The sequence below is a fragment of the Lepisosteus oculatus genome, chromosome 16, assembly GCF_040954835.1.
Source record: "Lepisosteus oculatus isolate fLepOcu1 chromosome 16, fLepOcu1.hap2, whole genome shotgun sequence".
In the NCBI taxonomy this organism is placed as follows: Eukaryota; Metazoa; Chordata; class Actinopteri; order Semionotiformes; family Lepisosteidae; genus Lepisosteus; species Lepisosteus oculatus.
Window position 1 is genome coordinate 13,627,626 of NC_090711.1, and position 20,317 is coordinate 13,647,942.

Here is a 20,317-nt window from a genome sequence, read left to right on the forward strand (position 1 = left end):
ACAACCATCACCCACCTAACCTCTGATAGCCTGTATCTGTTTTAAATAACATTTTTAAAGTCTTTTGATTTACAGAAAAATTCCTCCCAAATTAAGTAGCAGCAAATTTTGAAATGAAACTCCCCGCCCTCACACACAATGTCTCAATATACAGCTCACACCCAGGCAAAGAAAAATACATTCTGTAGCTCTTAGAAAACAATGAAAAAACATCTTCAAAAGGTCAGAAGCGTGAAGGCGGCTATTGTACAAATTGAAATATTTGCCACATACAGCAATTTGGGAGAGAATGAAAAAGCCAAATCAACTTGCTTTGTTTAATGTCGGAAAAGGCCGTGTGCAAATTAGAAGTTGCTTATCTGTCCTAAAGGCCTTTGCATACTGTGTCCGATCCATCATTTTCTCCCGTCCTCTGTCTCGCTCATTATCCACTGGAGGTCTCAAGCAGCTCTGGCAGGGAAGATAAACTGCTATTCCCGTGGAGTCAAAGCTAACCCCCCTCCTTTCCCCAGTTAAAAAGGTGGTCTTGAGTGCAGCCAATATTCAAGAAGTGTTAAAAGCCTGGAGAGTATCACAAGCAGATCTACAGTAGGAGCGCGAATTGCATACTGAACTGTACTGACTTTATTTCAGGTTTAATTATCATCAATCCATGATCAAAAAGCCACTTATGTCTGGGAAGAGAGGAAGCAACTGGAAGTTTGTCCAAGGAACACAGTGTGGCATTATGGGGGGGCGTGTCCAATGGGGGGCGGAGCCCTGGCAGAAGGGCGACGCCCCACCGTTGTAGTCCCAGCTGTCCTGGCTTCTAGATAAAGAGCCCCAGCTGGGCAGGTCCTTAAAGGCACAGTGGACACCCCCTGACGGGACAAGCAGGGCCACCCCCGGTAGGGGGGGAGGGGGTTCACTAACAGTCCTGGAGGGGATTGCACCCACGTAAGGTTTTCTTTTTCTTTTTTTTTGCCTGTCCCATCATGGAGCTGGCATACACACACGTGTTTTTGTTAAGCAACAGTTCTTGTTTTATTTTTACCTTCCTCACCCTGCTCACCAGACTGGACCCCGCTAAACAGTCCAGTCCAGTCCGGTCACCGCTGTGCTGGCGGCTCTTTTTTTCCCAGGCTGCACCCTGTTAATAGGGTAAGCTCAGCCTGGAGGTCACGCAGCAAAGTGGTACACTTTCTTTTTGCCTTTTTGTTCATTTTTTTTCCACTCTTTTTCTATTATTTGTGGTCCCTGCTAGCCTCACGGCGGTGCTTCTGTCCCCTCGCCCGGGGCGTTGACTTTAAAGCGGTGTTCGCCATGGTGCCACCCACTCCACACCGTCACAATAGTCATAGAATATTCAGGATGGACCCAGGATGGGACACCAGTCTGTCACGGCGCAGCCACTCACACGGTGAGGAGGGGGGTGCTTTTTGGAAATGACACTTACCATAGACAGAATTTCCCCCAAAAAATCTGAGCCCCTGAAGATAATAAAAACTTTCTGTCACGATTATAGTCCCCCCCTCCTTAAGGGTGCTCCAGCCCTTTCACTTTAGACTTATTCTGTGCACCTGACCCCTTTTCCCAGCCCACCTTAAAAGCCAGGCGCTGACGCTCATCCTGGCTCTGTATCTGGTTTCCGCACCGTGCGAGTCCGGGACCTGGAAGTGCCTGGTCCCGTTAAGGTTTTAACCTCTGTTTCCGTTCCTTGTCCGCCGGTTCCGACCCGGTTCATGGTTTTAATTCCTAGTTTGGATGGATCACCTGGCTATGGACTTATTTTTGTGTTTTTGGATTCCCTCTATGGATTACTTCTGGATTGTTTACCTCGGCCACACCTCCCCCGTGCACCAGCGCACTTTAGACATGCCCCCCCTGTTTTCAGCCCCGTATCCCTACATGACCTTTTCCTAGTGTTTCCCACTTCTTCGGATTGTGTCGTCCGCATAGGGTCCGGAAAGAACTGTTCGTTACACTTTTGTTACTACCTCCATTTTAAAATTGAATGATGGATCACTCTCAGTATACAAAGACCCTTCAGGATTTTTTTTTTCTCATTGAAATCCACTTTTGTGCTTTTGCGCAATTTGAACTGCTTTGCTGACCAACTTCAGGAAGCTTTGCATCACGCCAGTACTGTTCAGGCTCGTGAATTTCTTGCATTAAAGGCTTTGAATTTTCCCCATGTATTAGTGGAGATTTTTAGAAATCAGCATTAGATGGCAGTTTTCAGAGGTTAAGCAGATAACAGAGATTTACACCTAGGCTCTTGAGCCATGAAGAAAATACTGCACTGTAAACATGGCAAAAACACTATATACAGTGTATAGTACAATGATACTGCATATAGCACTTTTGGAGTTTTTATGGTACAGAGTGTAACCACCCAGTCAATGGCCTGACCTGGCGAGCTCTTCAATCTGTATTCTTCGTCCTGCATCTCAATCAGCACTTTAGCACAGCATCAAACAGAGAAATGAAAAGGAGTTTGTGAGGATTGTGTTGTCCCATAAAACATTTTTTTTCAATTCAATCTTGGAACATAAACACACAGCATGACTCCAGCAACACCAACAAGACATGGATACTGAAGACGACAGTATCTAAATAACATTTCCACCAAAAAACAATATAACAAAAAGATATGTCTCATCAGGGGGCCAAGATGAGTATCAGTCCTGCTTTTTACATTTGCTCTAGGGGTGTTGAGAATGAGAATTACAGTAGTATTATGCATTTGTGAAAATAGTGGGATGTCATGAATGAGGCTGCATTAACCCTGTGGTTTTGGGACAGCCAAGTTATTCCTGCCTGTTCCCCAACACAAATTGAACGTGAGAACTGTTTGACTCAGCAGGCTTTATAACTTTATCTCATAGAAGCCAAGCCAAAAGAATCTCATTTGACAGGAAGTCTGCCTAAGGAATTGTTTTCATGCCTTAAGAAACTCACTAAAACAGCATAAGTACTAGGATATAATATACTGTACGTACCCAAATGCACACACACACTCACTTTTCTGACTACACACTGAGTTGTGTGTGTATAGTGTCAAATGCAAAATGAATTTAAGAACAAAAGCAAAAGGGTAGAAATGTCTTGATCACAAACTTCATCTTTCATGTTTTGGGGAACCCCCTTGCTATCTCGATGAAAAAACAAAATTGACACTGGCATGTAGCCCCAGATTTGAATGATGCTAGTACACCTCACTCTGTCCTTCATAAATGAAAATAGAGAACAACACTTGCACCACAAGAACAGAGACAGGTCATTACCCCACACAACAGTAAACACCAGATTGCATCAGCTACTCAACTTGGTTTTCAAATTTATGTCACTTAGCTTATAAAACTGGTTATCAATATAATTTATATCCTGTACAGAAGTATTGTCAGTATAGTATTTTAAGCATGTCTACATTTCAGTGACACTATTCTGAATCTTTTCAATTTGCCTTCTTGCAAAGGTTTTCAAAGTTAAAAAGAGGATGTTGCCTGTTACAAGGGCAAAAGATGAGTCTTATAATAAAAATGGTACATTGATTTACTGTCTCATCAAAAAACAGACTTATCCTATCAATAACTGTCTAGACTACTGCCGGCAGTACTGAATCTTTATTTAGAGATAATTGGAATGAGACAGGCCAATGGTTTGAAGAGAGTTATAAAAAAAGAAAGGTGTGCCATCACAGCTATGATATATTAGGATATTCTGATGTAGTCACTTGAGGCCTAGGTAGTCAGATACCACAGTATACAATACAGTATGTTCAAAGCATGATATCACAAAAAATAATAACTCAATGACTTTGGACCATAAAGATGTCACCACACCAAGAGCCTTGCTAGCAGGATATCTGTAAAATATTAATGAAGTGCATTATTTTCTTACAGTACTTACTTTCTCCTGCTAAATTCTCTGACTTAATAATGTGTAAGAAGTCTATGAACTGTCGTTTCTACGTTTCTATTCTGGTATTAAATACTCGAGCCTTATCGAATTTTCTGAGCCAAGATGGATGACGCATGAGACAACAGGCCCAGATCTTTCCTGGGTTGTGTTCTGGGGAGTGACTGACTTACCCCACTGCTGTCCCAGGAAGAAGAGACAGGAACTAAAGACAGCGACAGAGAGGCTTAGACACTCTCACCTTCCGAGTTCTGGCGAGACGCGGCCCCCTTGATGCGGAAGGCCTGGCGCGCCCGGCTACGATCGCCGAAGCTCCAGCTCTTCGGCACCTTGCTGGGGCTGTCCTCCATGCTGTTGTCTGCGCTGGGGGACCTGCGCATGGCCTGCCCCTGGGGGGAGCCCTTGCCCTTCGCCCCCGAGCTGCGAGGGCTAGAGAACACCCGCTCCTTCAGGCTGACTTTCTGACTGAACAAGAAGAAGACATAGAGGCAACATTTACCATGCACCATGATACATTTTTCTCAGGATCTACAGTACATTACGAGCCTGAGCAATACTAGAGTGCTGTAGTGTAGGGAGCTAAGAAAAAGATGTGCAATTGTGATGTGCCCCAGTAACGAAGCAAGTTCAAAATGATCAGGTTTCATCTCGGAAATCAACCACATTAGAATTTCCACATCTGTGAATTCATCTGGAATTTGGGATCTGTAGATGGTTCGGAAAACATCAGAAGGCTCTGCGTTTTGATTATCTAAGACAATGCAAAGAAGGGAAAAGTAGAAATGTTTTTGTGATATTGCAGATACTGTAAATAGCCAGCAGCCATATCACCCTGCAGCTCTCAGCTGTTTACCCACTGAAGCTCAGCAGGGTTGAGCCTGGTCAGTACCTGGATGGGAGTCCTCCTGGGAAGATATGGTTGCTGCTGGAAGAGGTGTTGGTGGGGCCAGCGGGAGCCCTCACCCTGCAGTCTGTATGGGTCCTAATGCCCCGGTATAGTGGTGGGGACACTATACTGTACTGGGCGCCATCCTTCGGACGAGACGTTAAACCGAGGTCCAGTCTCTCAGTGGTCATTAAAGATCCCCGGGCATTTCTTGATAAGAGTAGGGAGTTATCCTGGTGTCCAGGCCAAACTTGCCCCCTCAGCCTTTACCATGGCCTGATTGGCATGTATGATTGGTTTGCACTTGCCCTGCGATGGACTGGCGTCCCGTCCAGGGTGTACCCTGCCTTGCGCTGGTTGCTGGCTGGGTAGGCTCCAGCTCCCCACGACACTGTATGGTATAAAGCGGTTTGGCGGAGTGGTTACAATAGCTCTTGGAAAAAGAACGGGCTCCAAGACAAAACATGTCATCAACAAGTTCACAGCCAGACAGATATTCTGGCTCTCTGCCTTTGCAGATAATTCGGGCAAGGAGCGAAACTAGAACATGGGCAATAGGAATCAGTCTGGGTGATGGCTGTCTGTCCATCACAACTCAGTTTCCAAGCTTCTAAGCCCCTTTGATTATATCACAGATGGAGTTTGAGAAGTCTGCTTTACTTTCCATTATTTTAATGGTTGCCTTTATTCCTTTGAGTTCTGCTTTCTGTAATTTTATTGCTTTCCATGTTATTTTTTCTTTCACATTTTAAAATGTTTAATTGTTTAGAGTTAGCCTTTGTCTTTAAGGTTAAATGTAGGGATCAGAATTATCAGCCGTTTCACTCATTCATATGCACAAGATAGCGTGAGGACATTGGAGGGGAAAGGACTTAAGGCTGATATTCCTGCATTCATTGTTTAGACTTTAACCCACAATTTCCGGAAGATCATATAGAAATTCCTGTCCCACCGTCCAATGCATATGGGAAGCTCAGAGCACACTGCAACGTTTCAGTGGTTTTTCTGAGCTTGATCTCAAGGGTAAGGACGGCCAGCAGAAGGAAGCAGAAGTGCATTTCACTTCTATTTTCACTGCGATCTCAGGCTTTACACTTCCTTCTGCTAACCTTTTCTGCATTTATTGCGTATATTTTAATTATACATAGCTTATGCATTTAATTCTAATAACTTTACTTTCAAATGGAAAAATGGGTCTCTTATGTTCCAATACTGCAGGAAAGCCAAAAGAGAGCCATGATTTAGACAAAAATGTGCTGGGTTTATTATTGTAGTATCTGCTAGTGATGAAATCTAATCTTTATAAATTATTTCTATTTTATTTTCAGAATTAAATGTGAATCCTAATCTTTTTTGATTGCATTAATCAATCAGTGATATATGGTAAGCCATATCACCCTGCAACTCACAACTGGCAGCCCACTGAAGCTAAGCAGGTGTGAGTCTGGTTAGTACCTGGATGGGAGACCTCCTGGGAAAAACTAAGGTTGCTGCTGGAAGAGGAGTTAGTGGGGCCAGCAGGGGGCGCTCACCCTGTGGTCCATGTGGGTCATAATGCCCCAGTATAGTGATGGGGATACTGTACTGTAAACAGGCGCCGTCCTTCAGATGAGATGTAAAACCGAGGTCCTGACTCCCTGTGGTCATTAAAAATCCCAGGGTGTTTCTCGTAAAGAGTAGGGGTATAACCCTGGTGTCCTGGCCAAATTTCCTATTGGCCTTTACCAATCATGGCCTCCTAATAATCCCCATCTATGAATTGGCTCTCCTCTCCACTGCTAGCTGATGTGTGGTGAGCGTTCTGGCCCACTATGGCTGCCGTTGCATCATCCAGGTGGGGCTGCACATTGGTGGTGGTGGAGGGGAGTCCCCATTACCTGTAAAGTGCTTTGAGTGGAGTGTCCAGAAAAGTGTTATATAAATGTAAGCAATTATTATTAGTATTATTATTTTATGTATTCTAGACCTAAATACAGGATTTAGATCCTGGATATCAGTGGATTGCATTTAAAAATGAAGTACTAATGGTATATGTAATACAGCATGCATACCAATAGATGTGTTATATACAGTAGGATAATCAAATTTTTAGGGTTTGTATAATTTCTATTTTGTGCTCAGTTTCCACCAGCACTCAATTAGGTGCCAGCTAACCACAGGAAAAACAGTTGGGTCAGTTGGTAACTAGAATTTCTCTCAATTGCTATCAATAAAAGTCCACATACAGCAATATAGTAATTGAGCAACATATGGTAAAAAAAGACATTGATCTCTCTTACCTCTTACCTTGTTCAGTATTTCACTGGCAACCTTATACATTGCTTGCACACATATTAATCACACATCTCACACTGAAATTACACACAGTAAATTCACAAGCAGGCATGCGCATGTACAGAACATCACGCCTCCACAAGAAACAAGGATACAGCAATAAATTAACGCCAGAGATCATGTTCTCATTGAGGTTACCCAACATGCATTATTAGATGTAAGATGATTGAATGAAAGCTTGAGATCTGCTACAGGCCCTGGGTTAGAATGCTCTCGGATGGGAAGCTGTGGTTACCTGATGCTTTCATGTGTGCTTTGCCTATTGGTTTCCAAACTGAAAACAATCCTAAAAAGGATAAAGAAAGTCCTCTTTCCCGGGGGTTCAGTCAAACGTGAGGGTTTTGCGAGGTCAGTGCGTGGAGTGAGAGGGACTGAGGGGCACACAGGAGAAAGTCATTAGGACACTGCTCTGCTGCTATAGCCAGTCAAGTGCAGATGAGGTGAAGTTAAATGCATGGAAGGGGCACGCAGATCATTTTTGTGAAGCCTTCTAATCGGTTTTCGTTTAAGCAGGGAAGGGAAGAGACCAAAAAACGGAAACTTTGACCTACCTCTCAATCACAAATTACACACCAAATCTGGAGTTTCATATTTGAGGGGATTTTTACTTTTCTACTTAATGGAAACTCACTTTCGAGGTCGTGTTTGAAATTTGTGATAGGCCGTTGGGTTGAAGTGCTGATTTACCTGGTACTGTATGGTAATGTATCATTCGAACTTTTCTAAAACTATGTATTCATAAAATCTTCAGTTATGAATGAAAGGGCACAGATTTTTTTTTAAAATCCATAGTAAGTTAATATATCACATTCTTCTATCTCAGCTGAATTGATCACTTATTTTTTATTAATGATTTTGATTATATACAAACAAAAACAGAGTCAGCATTACATGTTCCATCTCTGGGCCAATGATATAAACTGCTAATATTTTATATATAAAAGTATTTTTTGCTCCTGTAGTTTTCTCGGTGGAATATGCAAGCACTATGGGCGGTTTCCCGATCGTCTTTGTCTTGCTGAGCCATGTTTTTCTATCATCTTTAGTTAAGACGTTCCACTTCAAAGTTTTCGAAAAACCTCTTCAAAAATGCTTCTTAACACTCATCACCGAAACTAAATTTCAGATTTTCTGCAAGGAGAAAACGATTTAATTTCGAGCTCATTTAGATACAGTCTAGAAGTGTGAATAGAGTTGTAGTAGATGTTATGTCTTTAATACATTTACTGGCCGAGAGTGAATAATCATGAATTAATCATCAGGAATTGAAAAGCAAAGGGCACCAAGACTCATACCCTAGATCACTGCTTTAAAAAGCAACAGGCTGTCTTTAAAGTTAATCTTCTTGCTTTTGTAGTCTCTAGAAACAGCCTTCACATGGGCCACTCTCACTTTGTCCTGACAGACACACCACTGGATAGGCTTCTCACTGATTCAGAGGTCCACTACCCTGCAGTAATGGAAAACTGTACAATTAAATTTAGCACTGTTTTATTATAACAGCACCTGATATTTACTGTGGACCTGATATTGTAGACCCTATTTCCTGCCTGTGATAAAAAGGTAACTCCCGGTCTCACCAAATACCTGTTCCACAGACTGGTATCTACACAGGATATTTTTAAGCCGATATGCTCTAGTCTACAATAACCCTGTGGTGGTTTGGAATTTGCATCTGATTTTGTGAAAGCCAACAGAAAACGGTCAGCCAAGCTGAAGAAGACTGCTTATGCAGAAGCAGGCATTTATCAACGTTCGAATGGATTCTTGATCCCAATGGCATCATTCTTTTACTATTTCGGTGATTGCAGCCATTCCCCCTCCCATGAAAGTGTCAGGAGAGTTTGATGTAGAGGAGGAGAGACCAGGATCTTAGCAAGCTGAGGCCTCAAGAAGCCAGTGAGACATGAGCAACTGAAAACTGCAGGGATAAAGCAGTATTGTTGAGGGAAGAAGCAGAAGCTCACACAAAAGACTGCAGACATGTGTAAATAAAGGAGGCAAGAGAATAGGAAGTGTTTTTCTATAGTTACTATTATTACTCTTAGCTGCTGAATGAGTCACACGCATACACGAAGTCTGAGTCCTCATAATAGTACAGAACCACTCACAACAATAAACAGAACAAGATGCTGCAGTGTGATGAGGGCTAACAGTCAAGAGATGCACATACTGTACGAAATACAGCAGTTTAATCTATTTATGTTTTTTTCCCCTGCAAGTAACTAAAGATCTTTGAAGGACATCTGATTTCATTAAAAAAAATAAGTACACAACTTTTTTTTTCCCCACTAATCAGGATGGTGATACTCTGATCTGTACAAGATCTAGAGACCTGGAAAACATATTACATTCAGGTTTGAAACAAGCATAGCCCAAAAACAGTTTGTCAGATGTGGTTTGCTGTAAGCCTGGTTAACGTAAGTGTTTTCCCAACAACATCATTCCTTGCAGTCTTAAAATATAAGTTTCATAAGTTGCATATGGACTGAAGAAAACCATAGCCAGAATCGTCATGCACTGTATACTGTACATGTCATATCATCCTCAATCAACAGTGTGTGTTCTTGAGTAACACAGTGAATTAGTATAGATCACATTCTTGGCATATTATTAAATAAAACAAACTTTTGGTTTTACTGTATCAATGCAAAACTAATTAGAGTGAAATTAACATGCAGGAAAACACCCAGACAGGTGCACTGGAAAGGAAGTGTGATCTACTGTAAATCCATAAAATAATTCAACAGTAGACAATGTGGCAATTTCACAGATTCTAGAGTCAAAAGGACTTGTTTATCCTCCCAGAATCCGAGTGGCTGCAAAGGATTTCTGTGTCTCCTTTGCATGAATGCCCATCAGAATTCCAGAATGTCTCATTCATCCAGCCAAAACATGCAAAGTGTGGCTCAAGCATGCAGGGACGGCCTGTTGAAGGCCTGTGACGACTTGGGGCTGAACAGGGGTACCTCCACCTCTGAATGCGACAGCATTCACTACATGCAGAATGCAAGGGGTTAGTAGGTCACATAGAGTGTGTCTGGAGTGTTTCCTTGTTCTTTAAACCCACTTCATATATAAAATGCCAAAAAAAGAGGCTCAGTGCAGGGCAAGGTACAGTATCCCTTGACAGAACATGGATAGTATGTAAGATCCATGTAGCATACTGTTATTATTCAAGATGGACACTGCCTTGAAGCAAAGGTGATGAGATAGCAAACATGGCAAACTGCAGCTTCGAAATTAAGAGGAATACAAAACACACAAAGAGACATGGCTCCTTAGTGTTCAAGATTTAGCTAAATAGCAGAGGTGCTGGCAGAGAACATGAAATACACAGAATGAGAGTAGTGCAAAGCCACGCGGCTGCAATTTCAGAAGACATACATCTGAAGAAGATGGCTTCTCATTTAATTCTCAGTTTTTGTCCCATATATAATGAAGGACCATCTACAGTACGTGTGGTCTGAGAGCCTAAACAGAAATGGAAGGGACAATTGCAGTTCCTTGGCGGGAATTGGGCAATTGGCGGGAATTAGGAACTGGCTCAGGCTGTCACCTCTACTAGGTAGATAAATTATTAGACGGAAGAGGAGGGGGAGCGGGAGAGGAATGGAGCAGGAGAAGCAGACCTGAATGCTTGGGAGATCGAGCCGTGCAGATGGTAGTATCTGTGCGTGACAAAATTCCTGTGGTACCTAGTTTTTCCTGGGCAGCACCCACATAGTGTTTCTTTGCATGAACTCTCTTTACTGGAAATGAGGGAGAATAGTGCATTAGTCCTTCAGGGAAGACAACGACAAGAGCAGGAGAGCTGAGCAAGACATTCTCTCATTAGAGAGTCTTCACAAAAATGTTTGAAAAATATAGGAACTGCTAGCTCTGGAAGTTTGAAGTTACCTGTGGTTATGGCTGCTGTACTGTGGTGAAGAGAAAAGTCATTTGAACAAAACAGACAACACAGTCTTTATTACATTAGGCAATGTCTTTATCCTGTAACGTCAGGATGTCCTCAGTCTGCTTGCCATCACCTTGACTTTATGTACTATACCCACTTCTTAGTCTGATTCATTTTCTGGAAACCAACAGGGGCATCTGTTTCAATTCAACTCCCAGTTCAGAGGTACTTCAGCTTTCTGAGAATCATTGCTTTCCTTTGATTTTTGTTTCCGTAAAAAGTCGTATACTTTTGTATAATCTTCAAATTTCAATGTATTCAAGAATTGACATGAGGCACAGAGACAAGAATGCATGAAAAAAAATGCTCATGTTCAGTTTTGGAGGAGATTGAATGTAACAAAAACCTAAACAACTGAAAAACTAGAGAGACTGTACCAAATTTAACTTAACATCTGGGGTAAACAGATTTCAAATCTGTGTGAACAAAACCTCTACGGAATGCCAAAATGCTTTCTCCATTACTTTACATAATCATAACATTTGACGTATCCTGCCAATCAATGCAACATAATCATTATGCAGATTTTGCTAAATTAAAGTCATGTACTGTAAGAGTTCAGACATTAAATTACTGACACATCATCTCCCTGCATATCGTGCCAGCTGTGAGAGGTTATTTACGTGCCCCATTCACGCCACCTAAACAAAGCTTAGCTCCACAAACTGTGAGCATGCTGCCTTCCCAGCCCTTTGCTCAAAGTGGAATTTAGGTGGCACGGATGGGGAGTCTCACAGCTGTGAAGAAGGCAAACATTTGACTAACAAGCTGGGATGGTTGTTCCATATTGATGACCTCGGATGTGAAAACATGATCTTGCTAGACTTATTTCACAAAACGTGGGTGTGGGCCATTCTCTTTTAAAAGCAGCTGCTCCCACACGGCTCGCAAAACGTCACTTTCCCCACTGTCAAACATTAAAACAAAAATTGGCATGGATTCATTTGAAATGCAACCAAATTAAGAAACCAAGAATGGAGTTCATCCTTCCATTCTAGGGCTAGCGCTTTAACTGTGCAGGTTTTCAATAACGCCACACACACAGCTCTGCAAAACAAGTCTAGGCCTACAAGGAGAACAGCTTTGGATATAGACCCATCCATCAGACCACTGATACACATGATCGACAAAAAAATAACATTTGCATCGACTTTAATGAGGGGTTGCTACAAATCAAAACCCAATTTGGGGTTAAAATGCCCTCTGTGTTTTAAAAGAAAACCGTACTTGTGTGTTTCAGCCTGTCCAACGAAAACTATAGCTGCTGCACTTGCAGAAACAGCACTGTGAGATCTGTTCCTCAGATCGCTGTGCATATTTCTGCAGCCTCTCCCTGAAATTTAGGTGTAAATTTATGCAGCACTGCATGATACTAACTTGCAGCACCTGACAGTAGCAACACCTCTATTAAAAAAAAAGAATGACTACCCTTTGGAGTTACACCAAATCCTCATTAAAAAAGCCTTGCATTTCAGAAGTCACATTACAAGTAAAACATCGGTTAACAGAAAAGGGTAATGCAGTTAGACCGACCTGGGGGAAGGCTCGGGCTGGGGCTCTTTCCTTTATTTAGAGGAAATAAAGAGAACACACACAAGTCATTGACATTTTAACAGTTTCCGCGAAATCTCTAACTTCGATACCTGTTGTGTTTCTTTCCACATCCTCCTGAGATGAGCTGTTGCCAGTCTATGACACGTACTGTAGGTATCCCATGATATCCCATATAAATAAGTTCTTTATTGTGATAGTTTTATTTTCTGTACTGCGAAGCAACTCATTATACGATACACTATGCACCTGATTTGGAACCACTAGCTAATTTCAGATTACCGAGTCACGCATGTAGACCCAAGAGATACATGCATATTGATGATTTCTTACATGACCATACTGTACATCTTTGCTAGTGGCAGATTGGTAGAGAATTCCATGCGACGCTTTGACAACCTCATATGGCCCTTAGATATACTCAGAGAAATGTTGGGAGCTCTGATTGACCCGCATGCGTGATGTGGGTGTACAGCAAATGAGTATTAATAATAATGACTAAAATAGTATAGTATACTTGGAGAGACCAGTGCACTGTGGGTTAAATAAGTGCAACAGAGTGCACGTAGTTAGAGAAATAGGAAAAACAGATACACAGCGCAGCAAAGTGTGCCACCTTTCTTTCAATCCTGCCGATTTCCACAGCTTTTCGTGTATAAACAGCTCAACAAAAATGGAATCTACAGCTAATTTTTCTCCTTGTTCCTGTCAAAGCTGTTTTTGCGAATACTGCTTTCATCCACGTTCCAATAGCTTTAGCCAGCAGGGGGTCATGGGGAGTTGGAGCCTATCCCAGCACGCAGCAGGCACAAGGCGGGATACAACCCTGAACGGGATGTCAGTCAATCCCAGGGCACACACAGACACAGACACAAACAGACACGCACACTCTCACACCAGGGCCGGTTTTCCCAGAAGCCAATGAACACACCAGCCTGTCTTTGGGGAAGAAACCTGAGCATCCAGACGAAACCCACACTAACACAGGGAGAACATGCAAACGCCACACAGATAGCACCCCAGGAGTTGAACCTGGGGCCCCAGAGCTGTGCCACTGTGCCACCCATGAATATCCCATGGGAAGGTAAAAATTGTATATTTCATTTTACTGCATGGCTTCTTGTGCAGCCTACATAATGTTCAGACTTAACTTGCTATGATTCTACGCCTCATTTATCATGGTAACCCATGAGGTGTCCCCTGCAGTGCAGTTATGCTCCATTGTGTTACTCACTCAACATAAGATAACACAGCCACCCACCTGAACTACTATAAGATAACACTGTTTTACAGTTTTTAGTAAATTAAGTTACAGTTCTCTGTAAAATGGTATCACATGCACCATTTTAGTTTAGCAACAGACAGTTTTTGGATAATGGTGTCATCCACATAAATGTTCAATACACAGTGTGCAAACACTCAGGAACACTAAGTAAGCCACACACAGCTTTGCAAGTGTGCTCCTTTTTGTAGTCCGTGTTCCCTTTGTGTAGCGTGCACTGCACTGCGGGGCCGTTTCATACAGTATATTAGACGCTAATTACTTTCAATCATAGTTGTTTTCCTGTCCTAGTCATCTTCATTATTACTTCCGACACAAAATCCACACACTTAATTTCCACATTTCATAAACCACTGTGCATGTCAGCCATGCTCCACAAGTGCTCAGCAGAGACAGAAACATGCGTTGTCTGACCTGAAGGACAGTCCAGACTTGCTCTTCAGGTTGCGCAGTAGGTCCAGCTGATTCAGAGGAGGGATTAACCTGCAGAGAGAGAAAAGGACACAATCATTTTGCATTCACATCCAACTGGGCAGCCAGACATTGACATCCTATCTATGTCCTATGAATGATATTATTCTTTAATCAACAAAGCCCTGCACGTGTACCATCTCTTAGCATGATTTATTCTCTTCTCTGATTCTCACTTTCAGACATGCTTGGGTTGAGGGGGTCAGAAAAGGAGCTACTGTGCACTTCAGTGGTTATATTGGCTATTTAACCAGAAACAAATTACACAACGAATAATAAAGAATATCCAGCTTATTCTAACGAGGGTTATGGCAAGGTCAAAGCCCTGCTCAGAGTCACAGTGCCCAGAGTAGGGACTGATAGCAAACACACCAGTCCATTTTAAGAACATAGAGGAGACAATAGAGAATAGCCAGTCTAGCCAGTCAAATCTTAGCCGCAAGTCTCTTGGAGGTGGGAGAGAACTGAAGCAACTGGCAAAATCACACATAGGCATGGGGGAGAACATGCAAACTCCACACAGATGGGAATTCAATACCAGAGTCTTACTTGGGTGCAGTGGCATGAATTGCCATGCCACCGTAAAGCCAACTCTGCAAAGTGGGATGAATACAAAATTGCTTACACAAGTCCAAAGAACAAGAAACGAATCACAAAATGCAAAAGGCGTAGGAAACTGGGCTTAACACCTACGTCTTTCACAGAATACAGAGTATGCCATAAGTTTCTGTAATATGAAATAGGATTTCATAATTCCCTTGTCTAAACAGCCCTTTAAACACAACCACCATGCTCTCCTACCTCTTCAAGGAAAACACTAACCTTAAACGAAAGCTTAACAGACAAGAGCACATGACAACAGCCCTTTCCAGGTGTTCGCACGATTAGTCCATCCTACTTTTTCTGCATACCCTGGTAGTCTGGCTCCACCCAGAAGTGTAGTGTTGCAGTCCAAGCAGCAGGTGGCAGTGTTTTACTACGTAAGCATCGAGCGATCGTTGTCTCCACTTTAGTGATTACAGAGCCTTGCCATTTTAAAATCAGCATCCTGTCCAGTCACAGAGGAGTGGGTCTGTTTGCGCAAAATATCCCACTGCTATGTGTGTATCTGCTTCAGCCCCTGTGAACAGGTACTGCACTATGAGCACCTCTGTACATCATGGCAGGGATCTGTACAAGCCCACGATGCAACACATGCTAACATCTTACAGGTGGTCTTTTTGAATGTCTGCTATTAAGGGACAAAGGAATTATAACAATTATAACAAAAAAGTATAATTATTTGAATAGAGACTGGAACTCAGCTTGAAGTGCAGTGGACTACTTCAATTATAATTAATGCTAACAACCAGCTTAGAGTTTGTGGGATGAGGCTCATGATGGACTTCAAGTCCTTGTTAATGCAGTTTAGTGCAGGCCATGTCTACTTTGCTGGTTAGTGCTTGCACAGGCAAAGAGACAGAAGAGAAATGCACATCATGCAGTATTACATTTTGCACACTTTGAAGAGTGACAATTGGTTCACTGTGCAGCTTTTGAATCACTGCACAACGTTTTCACCACTAGGATTTATTTCTGAAATGATAAAAATTAAGAATGAACTGGGCTGAAACGCCTTCATTCAATCTTGTTACACTGAGCACATTTATTTGAATTGGAATTGGGAAAAACTGGCGTTTAATTTTTTTTTAACACACACCACTTCCTTTTTTGTTCCCCAGAAGTGTCAGTCAATGTGTCACTCTACACTTAATTAAAACTAAAAACATTATTTCAGCTTAGCAACCTTGTAAAAGTTTCAAGGGATGATCGCCTCTCTTGATTTTTAATTCTGACATGTTAAAATACTTATATACTGTACGTGTATATGTAAAAACAGGTTATTATGAAAATCATGTACTATATCAGTAAGAGGTTTTCAGTAACAACTGAAATTACCTTTAGTGCAGTCAGACATTTAAGTGTTTCAAGCCCAGAAATTGTTTTTTTTTTTTAACTGTGTGCAAGAAGATTACATTTGTTGTTAAAATTCACCTTTGCCACTTCTTCTGTAAATTCAGTATCCACAAAAGAAAAAATAGAGGGTAGAGGAGTGTTTAAGTACAACAAGGAATAACAGTGTCAGAGCAGGAATACTCCATGTAAAAGACTCAGCATTTTTGGCTTCTCCTATGCTGAGGACAGAGCTGTACCACAACTGTTCACCTTTCCCCACCTCCTCATTCCTTCAGAGAACATGTCTGATTCCTGAGCCCTGTCATCCTCAGAGTGTACAATTTGCTATTATCACTGTGCTGCTGGGTTCTTTGTTTTTATCATGAATTCTTAAGCCATAATTATGACAATCATTTTCTATTTCATAGAATTAAAGTTTAAGATCTCACTTATCTATTGTATTACTCAGTCCATAACTTGTACTTGATCTCATGTTTCAATGCATTAAGATGTAAAGCTAGCAGATCACATCACGGCACTTATTGAACATTGCGATACTGCTACAGTCACCTATAAAAAGTATTTATGAAGAATATGTCATCCTGAATTAAGATAAGAATAATCATGTTTTTCTTTCTCCTCAAAAAATTGCTTCATTTTGCAATTTCAGCACACCCGTACTTCAGGTAGTCAGAAAACCAAGAACAGACTCCTATAACTTTCTGCTGCACTTGAAAAATCATCCTCTGCCCCAGCCCCTGAAATTGCATCGTCATTAAAATCCAGTGCTTGCTGAATGCTCAGTGATTAGAATGACCTCCAGCTCTGAAGGCAAGAACCTGAAAATCTGGATCTGTTACAGTCTTCATTTATCTACTATTGTATTTGATGAATAAAAAGACACTGATTGTAATTCATTAAACAGAGATGAGACAACTACATTGCAAGAGACCACAAATTAGATTTATAGCGTACTGCACAAGAAGTTTAGGACTAAAGATCAGAGCCTGTGCTGACATTTGAATAGTGCAAACAGAGTGACACAGGCAGCCTTTATTTCACATGCACCTTGTACAGTACCTGTAAGGGCCATATGCATGCTGACAGTACACCAACATGTTAATAGATAGGCAATTAAAAAGAAAACATGGCCATTGGCACAGAATTTATCCCTTGGTTGTTCTAGATTGTGACGAATATAGCTATGAACTCACATTGTAATCCAAAATCTCATTACTTCATCACCTCAGCACTCAGTAATGATACAGTACTGTATATACATCGAATAACAAAGCCAGCCTTTAGACTCAGAAGTAAAAATGTTTTCTGAACATTCATGTCCGCAGTATTTCAAAGCTCTCCAATAGCAATGGCTTTATACCTGGAAATTCATTTTATTTTTGCTCAATAAAATGTTTGCATGTGCGGCTTGTGAGCAGAGCTTTGAAATGCCATAGCATATCCATCCACGCTGCACAAGCACAAAACCTCACTTTGCAGTGAGGGAGTAGTACTGACCAATTTCCATCTTTAGCCAACATAATTGGAGCTCCAGAAACTACGGGAAGAGACCCATTGAAACAGTTCACTTGGTTGCATATATATCATTATAATTTCCCTTGCTTTTATTTTTTCAGCACTATTTAAAAGCAGTTGTGCTCAGAATATCAGTTTGGATATACTGAAATATACTGTATACAGTGTATGTGATTGATATTGCATGAACTGGGATTTCTCCATCTCAAATTTTGGAAAACCTTTCTTACAGTCAGGTTACAGTAGATCAACGTTACTAAGGCCTATTAAATGGTACAGTAACAGTTCCCAGGATAAATAGCTTCAGGGAGGAATCATTTCCTAACACCTCTGTATGCCCCTCATCCCCTCCCCTTTTTGTTGGCAAAGAAAAAATCCCTGAAAAGCAAAAGGAAAACTGTTACGTCACGCCCCCCCCCCCCGGTGATCTCACTGCCCTGAATCAACACCTTCACATTCCAGTGCAGTTTCCAATTAACTAACCAGACACACCTTCTTCCACCTGCCTACTTATACCAACCTGACACACTTCTCCTTGCTCAGTACTGGGTTTTTTTTTTTTACAGTACCTAGCTAGAGTTGTAGTGTTTCCTTTTCCTACCTTTTGCAAGATTTCTAGGTTGTTGGCTCTGACTTCTGAATCTTGACTTGGTTATTGTGTATTTACTGGTTTTTGACCCTGGCCTGACCTCCTGACCCATGTTTTTGGATAAATTTCCTTCTGGTACTTAAGAGTGCCTAGGATTCTGCTTAGGATCCTTCTTCCGGATTATAATGGAAAACCTCAAACAACTAAATTAAAAGGAAGCCACTTGAGTTTAAATCATCATTTCATATTGATTTTAACTATGAGCAAAAAGGAAGTCAAACAAATTTGAACTCTGACAACTTGATGCTTATATTTTGTTTTGACAGGCTTGATAAATGAAGTTTAAGAAACCTTTTTTTTTAGCTTTGGGGATTTTTTTAAATTCCATTATTAAACAAGCTAATCCAACTGAGAACAAATTCCCACTTGACTTGGCCCATTTGCACAGAAGGATTTTAATTGGGGCAGTTTCAGAGAAATATTCTGCACAAGGTAAGGACCACAATGTCCACCATGTGGACTTGAAGCTGTGAGTGTCCAGTCTAGGGTCCAGAGCCCCAACCACACACACCCCACACAGCAACAAGAATGATAAGTAAATAAAAGTAATCCAGTGATGTCAGTCAGTAGAAAATACAGCACAACCTTACTGATGGATGAAAACTGACATTGCGCAGACATGAAGTTAATAGAACAGTGAAAATATAGAACATGAAATATAGAGAACTTAAAGGAGTCTCAGATGTCTGCACTATAAAACTGAAATCCGTTATACTGAATGAAGGTGCTGTACCATACATGGGGGAGAGGGTTATACTGTACTGTATATATAAGACTATATTTGCATATTAGATTAATGATTTACTGGTTTAAATTAATCTTTAATTGAAATCACATCTTTAATTAAAAAAATTGTATCTTGCCAATTCATTACGGCTCTGTGTACCATCCCTAAGATGCAATACTTTTATCAAACTGAACCTCCTGAGCAATGAAGAACTGTGGGTGCAAGTCATGTCACCCAGTCACTCCAATGACTGGACCAATCTGGAGAGAGAGCTGAGTGTCCACAGTTGTGTCTGAGGGCAGTTTTATCCACCTGGTTAAATCCTTTCTGCCTGACACTCAAATGCACTCATCAAGGGTGCCCTGCTCTGAATATTTCTTTTTGCTGTCCTGAATGCTTTCCTTTGTCGAATTCCCCATGCGCATTGTAAATAAGAATTTGTTCGCAACTTATCGGATTAAATGAAGATTTTTTTCTTCTTCTTTTTATTTTCAATTCAGATGATAAAATGTAATTTGACTGGCATTGGATGTGAGAAATGATAAATACTTGAGGAAAAGCTCTCATTCATATTACGTTTTGTTAATAGCTGCCTGTTTTTAGACAGATGCCATGCAAACGCTTTGATGTAACAGTGTGAAGTACAGTGCATCATAACATGATATCCCAATGATGCAATTTACAGCTTCATTGCGTCTGTTCTTCTGCTAGACGATGGTCTACATTAGCGTTCTGCTGTTATGCCACAAAGCTGGACATTTATCCATAATAAGAATAGAGTTATCTTAAACAATCTCTCCAACATTATCAATGCATGCACACATCCTCATAAACACAATCTGTATTGTTCAACATCTGTTTTTGAGATTAACATAGAAGTCATTTCAATGGTGCACAGTTACAGTATATTGTATAGCCTTTCACAGGAAGAATTCAGTAAATAAAAGGAGGCTTTTTCTACAGGACACTATAGACTATTCCACCCCCATTCCTTCTGCAGAATAATTACTCTTGGGCAATGAAATGTAAATTGTTGTACCCAAAGCTTGCCTGCTTCCCTCTACTTATTATTGTTTTCACTTGGTGAA

At 41.2% G+C, this 20,317-nt stretch overlaps 1 protein-coding gene across 5 annotated transcripts in view; it reads right to left on the reverse strand.

Annotated features, from left to right (window-relative positions):
- The window catches only part of LOC102686850 (potassium voltage-gated channel subfamily KQT member 2), an 87,660-nt gene that overhangs the window by 22,460 nt on the left and 44,883 nt on the right, over positions 1–20,317 (reverse strand). The window contains exons 9-13 of one of the 5 annotated variants that reach the window (XM_015364643.2): positions 14,326–14,394; positions 12,612–12,641; positions 10,819–10,872; positions 4,142–4,365; positions 2,392–2,439 (exon numbers count right to left, since the gene is read on the reverse strand). In XM_015364643.2, coding sequence (XP_015220129.2) covers positions 2,392–2,439; positions 4,142–4,365; positions 10,819–10,872; positions 12,612–12,641; positions 14,326–14,394 — 425 coding nt within the window. The remainder of the gene's footprint in view (positions 1–2,391; positions 2,440–4,141; positions 4,366–10,818; positions 10,873–12,611; positions 12,642–14,325; positions 14,395–20,317) is intronic. The other 4 variants (XM_015364645.2, XM_015364644.2, XM_069179360.1 and 1 more) reach the window with 4 other exon arrangements.